This window comes from Lagopus muta, chromosome 17 (assembly GCF_023343835.1).
Source record: "Lagopus muta isolate bLagMut1 chromosome 17, bLagMut1 primary, whole genome shotgun sequence".
Lineage (NCBI taxonomy): Eukaryota > Metazoa > Chordata > Aves > Galliformes > Phasianidae > Lagopus > Lagopus muta.
The window spans coordinates 4,654,712-4,667,703 of NC_064449.1; the positions used below are offsets into that span (position 1 = coordinate 4,654,712).

At 41.0% G+C, this 12,992-nt stretch overlaps 1 protein-coding gene and 1 long non-coding RNA gene across 2 annotated transcripts; one reads left to right on the top strand and one right to left on the bottom strand.

The window, feature by feature from the left end:
• The first annotated feature begins 345 nt into the window (after positions 1-345).
• On the top strand, positions 346-9,159 carry LOC125701666 (uncharacterized). The gene is made up of 3 exons (XR_007380313.1): positions 346-1,903; positions 4,963-5,048; positions 9,076-9,159. It is a non-coding gene; the product is annotated as an uncharacterized LOC125701666 (long non-coding RNA).
• On the bottom strand, positions 4,706-12,553 carry LOC125701665 (solute carrier family 2, facilitated glucose transporter member 11-like). Its single transcript, XM_048964022.1, has 12 exons — positions 12,416-12,553; positions 11,408-11,506; positions 10,597-10,757; positions 9,642-9,766; positions 9,141-9,270; positions 8,375-8,523; positions 8,037-8,224; positions 7,521-7,631; positions 6,850-6,951; positions 6,248-6,323; positions 5,347-5,474; positions 4,706-5,031 (listed from the first exon to the last, which is right to left on the bottom strand). Exons 1-12 carry the CDS (start codon positions 12,437-12,439, stop codon positions 4,825-4,827), a joined length of 1,500 nt encoding a protein of 499 aa, XP_048819979.1. The 5' UTR covers positions 12,440-12,553; the 3' UTR covers positions 4,706-4,824.
• Positions 12,554-12,992: the final 439 nt, after the last annotated feature.

Below are 12,992 nucleotides of genomic sequence, written 5' to 3' on the forward strand. Positions count from 1 at the left end.
CCTGTGCATGAAACACCTTTATTGCACTCTGCTGTGTCCTTTGTATTTGTGCTTCTTTATAACTGTTCAGTACTGCAGTTCTCCTAAAGGAATTAATAGCAGTTGGAAACTAGCAAACCTTACAACCCTACAAATGACCACAACATTCTGCCAGCTCCCTCCTCCTGCTCTCTCCGTGTGTGCTGGCTCAGTGGCTACAACCACTGTTGTCCAACTCCTGGAGAGCTGCTCACGGTGGTAGGAAGCAGGTTACAAGTCAGAATACCGAATGAGTAACTGTGGCTGTGATAATTGTATGCCTTGTGACTCAACAAAACTGCTCTGTTGTATCAGGAATGCAAAGCTGACTGACTCATTTCTACTTTCACCTAAATAATCAGGCCTGACTTTTTTTTAAATTCCACGAAGAAGAAATCCTCTTTACAATCCACTGTCCTTCCAGTCTCCTCTGAGAGGAGCCCAGCGGTTTATCCTAGGTTGGGTTTGACACTTCAGGTCTGCTATCATTAAAAACTCAAAATGAAATTCTGAAAAACAAAATCATGGAGACTGGAACTAAAGAAAACTTTTAGGATCAAAACATTTCCTAAGTGAAATCTATAAATTTAGCGTAGCTCATATTTTATGTCATGATCACTTATCAGTTACTAACTTCCATCAGGTTTTTATGGTGATGAGAATGTCTTCCATTGAGGAAGATTCCACTTGTGTCTATGAAGAAGTATTCAAATCTTTTCCAATAATAGCAAACAAATATTTTGCCTTTGTTTCATCTTGCACTCTACGAACATTAAAGTCCTTACTGACCATACTAAAAACATAGCTCTTCTTCCGACCAGCTCGAAGCTAATGTAGGTGGTACGTTCCTCACAAGTACTTCCTGTAATGGAATGAAGTCTCATCCTAAAATGTAAAATGGCAAATTCTTCGTTAATTTCATAATTGCACCTGAAAGGAGGAGGTAGATGAAGATCTCAGTAAAAATAAGGAAGCAGGAAGAATGGAGGTTTTCCTGGAAATAAACCAGAGAAAGATTAATAAGGATATTTTCATTTGATTCTACTTGATTCTCCTTGAATCATTGATCATGATTTCATTAATTAGATATCTAACTGCTGCAATACTGATGAAAGAGTGTAAACAAATAATTATATCGTGATCTGGCGTGTGGAATCATGTTCAAAACATCAGTGACTAGTCACTAACATTAGTGGTTAGTCACTTACCATGATAAATGGGAAAGGCATTCCAAAATCAAGGAATCCTGTCCAGAAACATCCTTCAGTCCCAGCAGCTGATGATCTAGGTGTCTGATTGAAGATTCCCCCAAAGATGGATTTGGTGGCCCATATGAAAAGGAGACAGTCATGAAGATGGACAGAGCATGCTGGCTGGTTCTATTTTGAACTTCCTAGTTTCTCCTTTATTTCATGGGTTATTATGATTCTATCACATTTGTGGGACATTACTGTGGCACTGAATACTCAATGCTAGTGTTAAATTTCCTGGTTTCTTCATACTTGTGTAAATGAATTGAAGTCCTCAGACTTATTGAATGGAAGTACACTCATTGGTCCCTTCATAATCTATGTAGAGCCCTGTCACTCTCCCTGTGACAGTCAAGTACTGTGTGCTACTACTACTTTTCAGTAAGAGATAGGCAGAGTGAGTAGTTAAAAATAATTTATTTATTGCAGAAGTCTGAGAAAGAGAGAGGCCTTGGCATGGGTTAAAGCAACACGCAAACATTAATATTGGCAAGTTAATCATATACAATCTGGTTTCTCAGTAACTGTGAGATGTACAGCAATAGCAAGCATTTGGGAGAGCAGCTCTTGGATTTAGCATGTTGGTTTTGTAGGACCTGGGAGAATGAATGCTTGGAATTGAAAGATTCCTTCAGGTAAGAAGTGGTGATGGTAGCCAGCAAGACTGCCCCAAAAAGACTGCTTTCTTGCAGGAGGCAGTGGGGCTAAATCAGAGTGAGCCTATCTGGAGCTCATAAGAGAGGGACAGAGGGACTCAAGGCTCCCACCTGAGCATGGAGCTGAGCTGTGCAGCACGGACGAGCAGTCAGTCCTTCTGCAGTGTTCCTGCCGTGCTTCTGCTGACACCTGTTCCTGCAAAAGGACCAGCAAAGTCACAGTGACACTGATTGAGATTCTTTCCTCTCTGTGTGCTGAAGTCACATTTTCTGCATGAGGGTTTGGGAGTCCAGAAAAGAAGATAGGAGAAGGAGGAGAGTAAAATCAGAGAGAAGGAATTGACAAATGAAAGTGAAAGTTTTCATGGCAGAGTACACTAATGATCTGGTGCACTGCCAATGGTGAACACTGATCCTAACTTGTATTTTTCCATTTGCCTATCTAGATAGCTACTCTATGGCACGTCTGTGCAGTGCATTTCAGAAGTATTTCCATTTGCAATTGCTTCTCATTGTGAAATCTGTGTAAAATGTGAATAGAACAGCATGGAAGAACATAATATATTTGCATTCACCTTTGGTCTCAAGCTGTGTTTATTTTCAAACATACAACGTAGGCATTAGAAATTCCCCTTTACAACATCATTAGGAAAGCTGCAAGTTGTATAGAAGCACTGCCACAGAGGGACAAAAAGGTCATCATGACACGAAGATAAAAGAAATACTTCATCCTGGAAAGCAGCACTTTGTGTTTTGGAGGCATGGAGGCATAGGGGCAGTGTAATCAGCACTATTTATTTACTTCTTTATATTGCACTTGCAAATAGATTTCCCGAAACTCTTTACTCCAAATGAAATTAAAACTTCACACATTATTGTGGCATCCAGTCCAGCAGTCTTTAGCAACTTCTTCTGTATGGAAGCATGTTTGAAATGGATGCCAACCAGAAGGTAATGTTCTATTCAAGTATACAGAAGGCTTAGCTGTAGGGAACAGGTCAGTTACACATGGACCAGAGACCAGAAGCTGTAGTATAAAGAGAACAGCAGTGGTATATTAATTAAAAACATGAGGCATCTAATTTTACATTTTATTCCCTTAACATCATCTGGGGCTACATGCAGGGGAAAGTTAACTGTGGTGGAGTAGTAGCAGTTTGGGGGATGTAAATACTGTGATATGGGAAGATCATATCAAGGAAAAGCAAAACTACTGCTGAAAAGATGCAACCCAGGTACAGAAAAGACGTGAGAAGTGTGATGGTGCAAAAATATCTGAAACAGATATTGAGTTCATTGAATGAATGCAAAAGGGACAATAAAGGCCACATAAGAGTGAGGAGAGATGTCTGTGTAAGAGGGAAAGTAGGCACAACAGCATCTCCTAAAAGAAGTGATTGCCACCACGAGCTATGTGTGAAACAGCAAAGTACTCCTGTATGCCAGGGCACCTCTGAAAGCTGACAGGACCTGTGGGTTCTCCAAAGGTAAGCATGCTAGAACCAAGGTTTTGAGAGGAGTCAGCTGAGTGAGCTAATGCATGGAGTGTTAACGAAGCCCCAGGCTGCAATTACAGTCAGGAAGACCATGGAGTCTAACCCCGAGTGAACATCAGCTTTTCTGGGGCTTTGGGAAGGTTATTTGGTTTCTTTAAGAATGGGAACTGCAACTTCTCAATTCTTTTCCTGGGGAGCTTCTGACAGCTTGATATTGACAGCCAATTCTGCCAGCTGTTGTACTCAGCACTTCTGAGAGGAGCTTTTCCATCCTCTGGAAAGGGGAAACAGAGGAATGAGAATTCCTCAGACTGAGGAATTTTTCTGTCATTTCTTTCCTGCACCTTCTGCTTAAGCAATCACTTGCCTGAGGCTGAGATTCATGTTAACTTCATATTATTTCTTATTTCGTCTGACTGATTTTTTACAGCAATTACACAGGACTTAAAACAGAGAGATCAAATATTTCAATGTACTAACAGGAGAGGTCCCTCTAAATAAAAGATTTTGTAGCATGAATACTCCCTATTTTGATACAGGGAGTGAAAACAGGTGGAATATGAAATCTAAATTAGGTTTCAGTTGCTGGAACATGCTTTATTATCAGAGTTTCTTCTCTGGCTATTCCTTCAGAAGGAGGAAGTAGATTATTTGAAATTTTTAAGTAGAAAACACCTTAAGCTCAACACTGATTCAGAGTTCCAGCACAGTGTGAATGGTAAAGCTGCAGAGAGGCAGGACTTACGGTCCTCCAAAGCAGGAGGCATGGTGTACCATTTGTACCAGTGATAGAAAATGGAAAAATAATTTGTAGTTTTGTATAAAGGTGGAAGAGTTTGGGGACAGAAGTGGTTAAATGCAGCAGCAGTCAGCAGGATTAACAGCTCCTGGAGAGCAGCAGTGGCAAAGTGCAGAACTGCACGCAGATGTGCTGATGTGATGTTGAGTGTAATGTGTCCTAATCCAGTACAGATCAAGCAGATATTTACTATCACAGCTTCTGCTTCTTGTCTTGAGCAGTTACTTATTTATGAAGTGGGCTGAATTTTCCAAGTGCCTGCTCTCTCACTACTCTTCCAAGTGCCTCACTCCCCGCCTTGCTCCCAGTCCCTCATCTCCCAGCTCTCAGCACTGCCCGCATCCTTCTGACTGCATCCTGCTGTCCACATGTCAGCCCTGGGAACATCTGTGGCTATGAATGTCTTCCTGCCACAGAACTGTTAGAGGAAGGAGGCACCGAGAAGCAAAGATAAATAAAAATAGGACTACTTGGATTAATGACAAGCTATCTGTGGGTTGCTTTTTTTATTATGGTTTATTGAGATAAGTCCATGATAAGGTTTAACTCTCAGTTTGATTTTGAGACGGAGCTTTTTGTTAGTGGAAGTTGCTTATTGTGGCTGGTCAGAGCTTGGTGCAGTGTATCTTTTCTTCAGTCACGTTATTCTCCACAGTCTGATGCCTTTTCTTCTTATATCTGAGTGTTTTGAATTCTTCTGTAATTTCAAAGGTTGATTTCCCTTTTGTTTCTGGGACGAACAGGTAGATGAGAACTGACGAAACTACCAGGACAGCAATGAAGATGAGGAAGCAGAAGGGTCCAAGAGCCATCTGGAGATAAAAATAGAGTAAGATGAGCGACTTCCCTGGCAACGCTTGCTCCTATGGACTCTTGCAAATTGTTGGCTTGTCCCTAAGAAATGAGGAATACATTTATTATATCTTTTCAGTCTATTCTGAAGGCAGCAGAGGCTATCAGAACTCCAGATAAGTTTTCTATATGAATGGTCTCCACATGCCAGTGGTAATTAAAACTCACAGCTTTGGTCATCTACAAGAATTTTATCTTACTCCCTCTCCAGACCTGCTTAGAAAAACAGTTGAAATTGAAAGAGTCAAAGAGAAAATTGGAATCCCATTACATACAACAGCAAAGGGGAAAAGCATCCCAGTGAAAGCGAGGCCTAGCCAAATGATGATTCCAGCGATTACAAATGCGGAGGGCCGTGCTGAGAGGGTGAAGATTTCATTCATGACAGATGAAACAGCTCCACCTGGGGAAAAAAACAACAACATAAAAAGCAATAAGAAACACTGCTGTGTGTTTTGTGGAGAATGGGTTAACTACTCTCCTCAAAGTGAATAAATTGTTGTCACTCATCAAACACTGCCCCAGTAAAGTCAGACTACTGTGAGATCACATAAATCTAGGCAGCACAACCACCTCTATCAGAATTCACCTACCAACTTCTCTTACAGTCCATGGAGAGAGATGGACACCCCTGAAATGCAATTTCTCTCTGCCTAGGATGTCTGAAACATGGAGGTGAATGACTTTAATGGCCTATTTCTCTCCACTGTCTGTAGGTGCTAACTGGGTTCTGCTACCATGGCAATTTGTTAGGTTTTAAAGACATTTGTAATCCTCATATATTGCCCTTACAATGATAAAGGCTGGCACTTGATTTTGAAGATTCCACAACTCAAAGTCGTCATTAGTCATGTCAACCACAGAGTAAAGTTTACTTTCAAGTGAGTGTAATCATAGTAGAGAGCTTGTAAATTTGGTTCTGCTATTATTGATGTCAGTGACTCAGAAAAAAAACAAAGAGAGAGTGAGAAAGGACAGGGTAATGCTAAGAGACACTGCATGCTACCATATATCATTCTTTAATGGAGTTGAATTTTACAGGTGAATTGAGAAAACTGATATTTTGGAAGAGGCTACCTCTGCAAAATGGACTGCTGCTGATTTGCTATATCCCATGGCCTGTGTGTACCCCTGTGGTCTAAGTTTTGCTGTTGCTGCTTATATTGTTATACTCACTTGGTCCTATTCCATAGGCAATGATGAATAAAAAGATCAGAGTAACATTGCAGTAACGCATCCAGAGGAATCGATCCTAAACAAAGGCAGAAGGAGGGATGACAATGGCGATTTCAGATCACAGCTGATCCAAACACACTGGAGAAGAGATGTTGATGAAAAAGCCCACAGTGCTGAGGAACAGATTCTCACTAGAACTACTGATATTTGTGTACTGAAGTACAAAAGTATCCTGCAGTGTCATACCTAAAGAAGTGGGTTAGACTGTGCACCCTGCTCGGAAAAAATAAGGAATGAATTCCAAGCAAGTTACAGCATAGGGAAAATTGTCAAGAAGTTAGACAATTTCAGAGAAATGTTTAAAACTTGTGAATCAGAAGATATGTGTGAAAAAGAGAGCAGTGAATAGTTTGTGGACTGAGACAAAGATTGAAATGCAGTGCTAAACCCTGGCAATATCAAAACTGTGCCACTGGGCTGTAAGTTTGTGTTCAGAAGATATTCTGACCTGCTCTTTTGGATGTCAGAACTAAGGCTGACTATGTGCCGTCCTGCACAAAGATTTCTGATGCAGGTCTACCCCTAGTGAGACATTTGCTTACACTCAGTAGAAGGCTTGTTTCAAGCAGCGCCAGTACCAGTGCCATCAACAAATAACCACCCCACAGGAGTATGCGGCGTCCAAAACGATCGATTATGGAGCTCTGAGAAGCAAAAAAAAACCATATATCACTGGGGGCACGGGCAAGTGAAGTGGCTGTGAGCCTTCTAATAGCTTAGACATTCCTTTTCAGTTCTCTTTACTCAAGAAAACACAAATCATGTTAGTAGCAAGTTAGTTATTTTATGGAGTTCCTTCTGGTCTCTCTAATGCCATGAATTACTCTTGCTGCCCAAACATTGCAGCAATTTTTTCATAAACGCTGTAATCAGTGGATGCATGTTATGATTCCATTCAAATAAATAATTAGATATGTCAGTGAAAGGAAGTAGGCATGCATATTTGTCTTTGAATGACATTTTATTTATATTTGTATAGATAAGAGAAGGATTTTATAAGAAGTTATGAAGACTGAAGATAGGCAGGAATATGTAAAAGATGGGAAGAAATTTAGCAGGGACAGTAAGAACCACTTTACAGATTTATGTGCTGCCACGGGAAAAATCTTTAACTCACTTAGTGAAGATAAGGAAGTAAGGAAGTACAGACTTAAATCACATGAGGAAGAATAGACCCAAATCAGTCTTAAAGTCCCAGCATGATCTGACTTACACAAAAGATGACGGAGATGAGCTCACAGGCTGCAACTCCTAGAGCTACGTATGGGATTATGCTTTCATGGAGGTTGGCTGTCTGAAAAATTTCCGATGTGTAGAAAGTGATCTGGGAAATAAGAACCGTTTTAAAAACGAAGCAAAGTCAATGGATGTGGTATGTTCTCATCCTGCATCACTTACACCTAGATTTGTCATCACTGCAATAGCAATAGTATAATATTGGGGCTCATTGGAGGTGATGTAATAGTTTATTCTGTGGCCTTTTTGCAGTTATTCAGAAGGTGCTCAGCTGCAAAGCTCCTGCTGGTCTGAGCACCTTTGCCCTATTGACAGTGGACAGAAATAACTTCTCTGCCCGCATTGCCAGGCAATGCAATGAACAGAGTCCAGAATGCTGGTGGTGATCAACAGAGCTTCACAGACAGAGGCAGGCTCTGCGTGTTACACAGATCCAGAGGAAAGTGACAAGTTGGAATCACAGTGATTTGGTTGGATATAGGCTATACTCAACTGCACTCAGGCCACAGAGCTGTAGACTCAGTAGAAGCAGGAGCATGGTATACAGCTGTGGATGCACAGATGGTTCTTTCAGCATCTCTAGGACATTCATTATTTTGGTGCCTTTTGTTACAGCCTTTTCCTTCATCATGTCATCAAGTTCTGTGTGATAATTGTCTTCTCCCCAGAGCTGCTTCATGGCTACAGAAGGGACAGAATGAAGCATATTCTCCCATCATCTGATGTACTGATCACTTACAGTTGAGTCCGTGCCTTGATTCATCAGTCACTGAGAAAAGAACTAGAACGTCACTTACTGGAACCTGCTGAGACTCTAAAATGTTACCTTACCTTTCAAGCAACCATCCTTGTCTCCTTTTTGCAGAAAGAGGTATGGAGGAGACTCGGGAAAGAAGGGCAAAAAGAGCAGTTGGATCAATGCCACAAGCCCAGAAAAGGACAGTAGCACATTCCACATGTCTTCAGTTCCTAAAAGATCTCTGCAAAGGCATACAAGAGTGGATTTATAGTCCAGTAGAATTACTTTTTATAACTAGTTTGTTATTTTCTGGATCCTAGACTAGCAAACTATATATACATATAACTGTAAAGAATAAATCGAAATAAAATATACCTAGACTAGGGAAAGAAAAAAAGCCTGATATCTCAGTTCTACTGCAAGGCTGAGATTTTTCTTGTAATTTGAGGTTTTTTTTCCTAAACATCAGTGGAGTTTGAATATTCTCACAACAGATCTCTGAACAAATACAGTAATTCTGCTTGAGGATATCATGAAATCAGCAGAGAAAATCTCAGGTCTCAGGGGCCTGTTAAGCTTGAATGTGTATATATATATATATATTCAATATATATAAATTGTTCTTAACACTGCACCTTCAAAGATGGATTTAATCTTTCCTCAAGAGAAGTGTCTTCCTCTCCTCAGTGACTGACAAGGGAACCTCAGTGACTGGCATGGGGCAGCTGTTTCCTTTTTGGCAGCAATAGTTAAGCAAAGTACAACCCCCCCTTCTGTGTGTGTCTGTTTCTAGGACTGGACTTCCCTGACACACAGAAGACAAATAGAAAATAGGACCAGAAGGAGCAGCGCAAGTACCGTAATCCAAGAACTCTTGCTACAGCTTTTCCTAGTGCAAGAAACACCGTGGAGGTCACATTTACAAAGCCACGCATCTTCTTAGGTGAGATCTCTCCTGCATACTGAACATGGGCATTCAGATATATTCCTAAAAAGAAGACAAAGGAGAACTGAAGTTACAGAAAACGAGAGAGTCCCTTCTCATTTCACCTGCTCCGCAGTAAGTACTGGGAAAACGTACATCCTACTAAGCTAGCCCATCTGATATCTTCCTCAGTAAGAGCTCTTGAAGGCAAAGGAGAGCTCATCATCATAATGTCCCTGCCCTCTGAACACACTGCACTTTGCAATAGGCTTGAGCAGTCTGCTGCCTCAACATGCAATGTGATCTTCTTACCTTTTCCCAATCTGTTCCTTGTTCCACTGGGGTTACTGTGCATGCCTGGGTACTCCTAGCAGGAAGATTTCTGTATCCACCCCTAAGAATTCACGTTAACATGGAATAGTGGGGAGTCCTACCAGAACAGATGCCCTCGAGGAAGCGCCCAATCAGGATCATCTCAAAGGATTTGGCTCTCCTACTGAAGCCTGTGTTCAATGTGGCTATTATTAGGACCACATCATTGATTAGCAGACATTTCTTCCTACAACAGCAAAAACATGTTAGTATGATCCACATTTTCTTCTTCATCATTAACTAATTTCTGCTTGTTCTTGTCTTGATTTATAGACTAAGCCATGTTCATTTTAAACTCCATTGCTTATTGGGCAACGATCTCTGATTATGAAAAGGCATGATGTTCTCCCAGAAGGGTGGAAAGGGAGAAGTTAGGCTTCTCTTTTCTATGCTAGTATCATGTGAACACACTATGAGACTGAAAGAAATTCCTGCAAGGCAGAGACTGATAAGGAATGGTCTTCTTCACTTCTTTCCTTCCGGTCAGAACTCCCATCCTGAACACTGCAGTTGTCACCTGAACTAGGCACATCCAGCCTTATGGAGACCTAGATTCATTGTCCACCTTCACCCAGAGAGTTTTGGCTTTGTCCTTTATGGTCACACTCGAAAAGATGGTTCTGAATGTGGTTTGACAGACTTCTACTTGCCTTCGATGAAACTGTGACTGTCCTTACAGATGAATGAACCTGCATGTTTTGTAAGAGCTGCAATCAAATTATTGTCAGGCTCCCTAGGCATTATTGCTCAGTAAAGTCATTGCAGAGAATGATTCCTCACTAACATTTCAGCAAAAATATAGGAATTATACGGCACAAAACCCAGTGAAAATGGGATCAGAAACAGTCACATGTTCTCATCTCTCTAGTGTACCCAGGTCTAGATACACATGCTGAGCAGAGCTAACGCTGCACCGAGAGGGGGCAGTGAAAATTCTGGCAATCACTGTGCTAGGTGAGTGAGGTTTAATTGCCTCCCTTGTGGCACCATTAGTGAAATGCTGGGAGATATACTTACTTTCCATATTTTGCAGCCAGGTACCCACTACACAGAGACCCTATCATTCCCCCTATGCAGTATGTAGACACAATGAAGGACCAAAATAATGTGAGAGTCTCTTGATGCAGCGGTGAACCGTATCGCTCCAGCCAGGTTTCATTGATAAACTTCTGAATGTACTGGGACAGAAAAAAAAAAAAGGTTGTATTCCTCTGAGACACTGATCACAGTGATTCTTCTTTATGCTTACAACTTAAAAAAAAATAAAATAAAATAAAAAAAGATTAATAGTTATTATACAAATCAAGGATATAGGGCTTTTGTTTGCAAATTAGTGTCTATATGAGCCACAAATCCACTAAAATACAGTTTATTGCCTGTTCATATGTTGGCTGTAAGCAGCTGCTTGGTCATTAGCACTGTGAGCAATGGAGTCTGCTAAGGAAGGAAAGCTGTTACTGTCCTGACACTGAAAATAGCTGCTACTTTATTTTCTATGTTCCGCCCATTCAACTACAGATCACAGCAGGTACACTGCATGTTTTCCAGTTTTCTCAGCTTTTCTAGCACTCAGTGGGAAGCTGTCTTTGCAGTACAGCTCCTAACACTTACACACTACTTTGTGCTTTGATACTGGACAGTAAGGGTTGGGAAGGGGCTGGGAATAAACTCATGTAGTAACGTGTAAGAGGAAATGTAGAGCATCTTCAAAATATAAACACAAAACAAACAAACAAACAGTTACAGAAACCAAAACCAAGCCAAAACAGACAAACAAAGAGAAAAAAAAAAACAGTTACAAATACGATTTTATGAAAGGTTTTCTTACCGGAGAAGCATAATTGATCACAGTCATCTGAAAGCCACCCAAGTGGGTTCCACCAATTCCTAGCACCAAAATCATCAGCAAGAGCTTGCGGTATTGAACCTGCCAAAGATGATAAAACACATCCAAAGTTCCTGAGCCCAGCAAGGCCTACAGAACCACGAGTTAATTCATGAGATCTTACATCTTTCCATTTCCATGATTAAAAAGCCTTAATCATCGTCATCACAAAACAAAATCAAAACCAACCAAAGAAAAAGAAAAGCAGAAAAAAATCATTTCCTGAACATTAACAGCCTGGAATATTAACAGCCTAGAAAGCAGTCTATAATTCCTTCAGTTTTGTCAGCCACAGAATTTTAATCATAAATAGAAGTGATAAATCATAAAAATCCATGACAGCCTTTATCAGCAGCTTGTGTTTGCTTTTGGATTGGTACGACTACAGCTTTCACGATTCCCTTTTTTCCTTTGATTCTCAGACACTTTGCTCACCTGTTTCCTGGGATTGATCAAGTTCACTCTCTTAAAACTCTTATTTAAAAAAAAAGTATCATCCCCATAGGAATCTGCATTTTCAGAGCTCCTACTTGAATGACTCCTATGTTGTCTATGATGTACACTGAATTTTAGAGCACTCTTCACAAGCACGTATGTTTTCAGACATTTAATCAGGTCATACTCTAAGCAGGTGAATATCTGCAAACGTCTTGGAGAGTGCGTGGCAGTAGAGTAGAATGCTTTTTTCTTTTTCTTCTTTTCTATAATACCGTTTTCCCTGTTTTCCTCATTCCTGCTTTCCCACATCCTCTCTTAAACCTCACTTTTGCACTTGCAGTACATTTTCTGCACGTGCTGTGGGTCAGTATTATTGCTGAGTCAGTGTTGTCCCCAGCATGTACTCCGTTCTTTTCTGTTACAGTAAAGACTGCTTGATTCCCTATGCTGCAATCTTCAAAGATCCTGCTGCTGTCAGTGGCTGGGCTAGAAGACAAGATGTTGGATACTCACCAGCTCTGAGAGGAAACCAGCCATCTCCTCTTGAATACCTGCCTGCTCTGGGAGCCCTTGTCAAGTCAGTCGGATGAGTGATGTTTCCTATGCTTAGATTATAACAAGTTGGGATCATAGCACCGAAGTTAAATTCTAACTACATGGCTTCTAGTGAATTATGTCCTCCTCCATCACTGGCCAGGATCTCTTCTTGCTGGTTTAATAATTCCAAGACTCAGATATGCCACGTTGATTACAACATCAGTAAATGTTTATCTTTGTATTGGGAGCGCTCCCCTTTACTTGCATTGCTAAAACGAATGTGGGTTTCTGCTTGGTGGGGATCAGGTGTTGGCGTCTTTCCTTCAGGACAGCAGGTTCTCTAGGCAGGGATTTCCTCCTCTCCACTCTACTACAAAGTTAACCCACTTAGTACAGCAGCTGGGCTGTGCTGCCTGATTTCCTGCGTGCTGCAAGATTTTCAGTCAGTGAAAGTGATTTGAGCAGCTTCCCAGTGCAGGACATAAAGTATTTGAATATTGGCATGGAGGAGGAGCCTTGGTCCTTGCTAACACCCAGATGGCCTTGCTTTTTC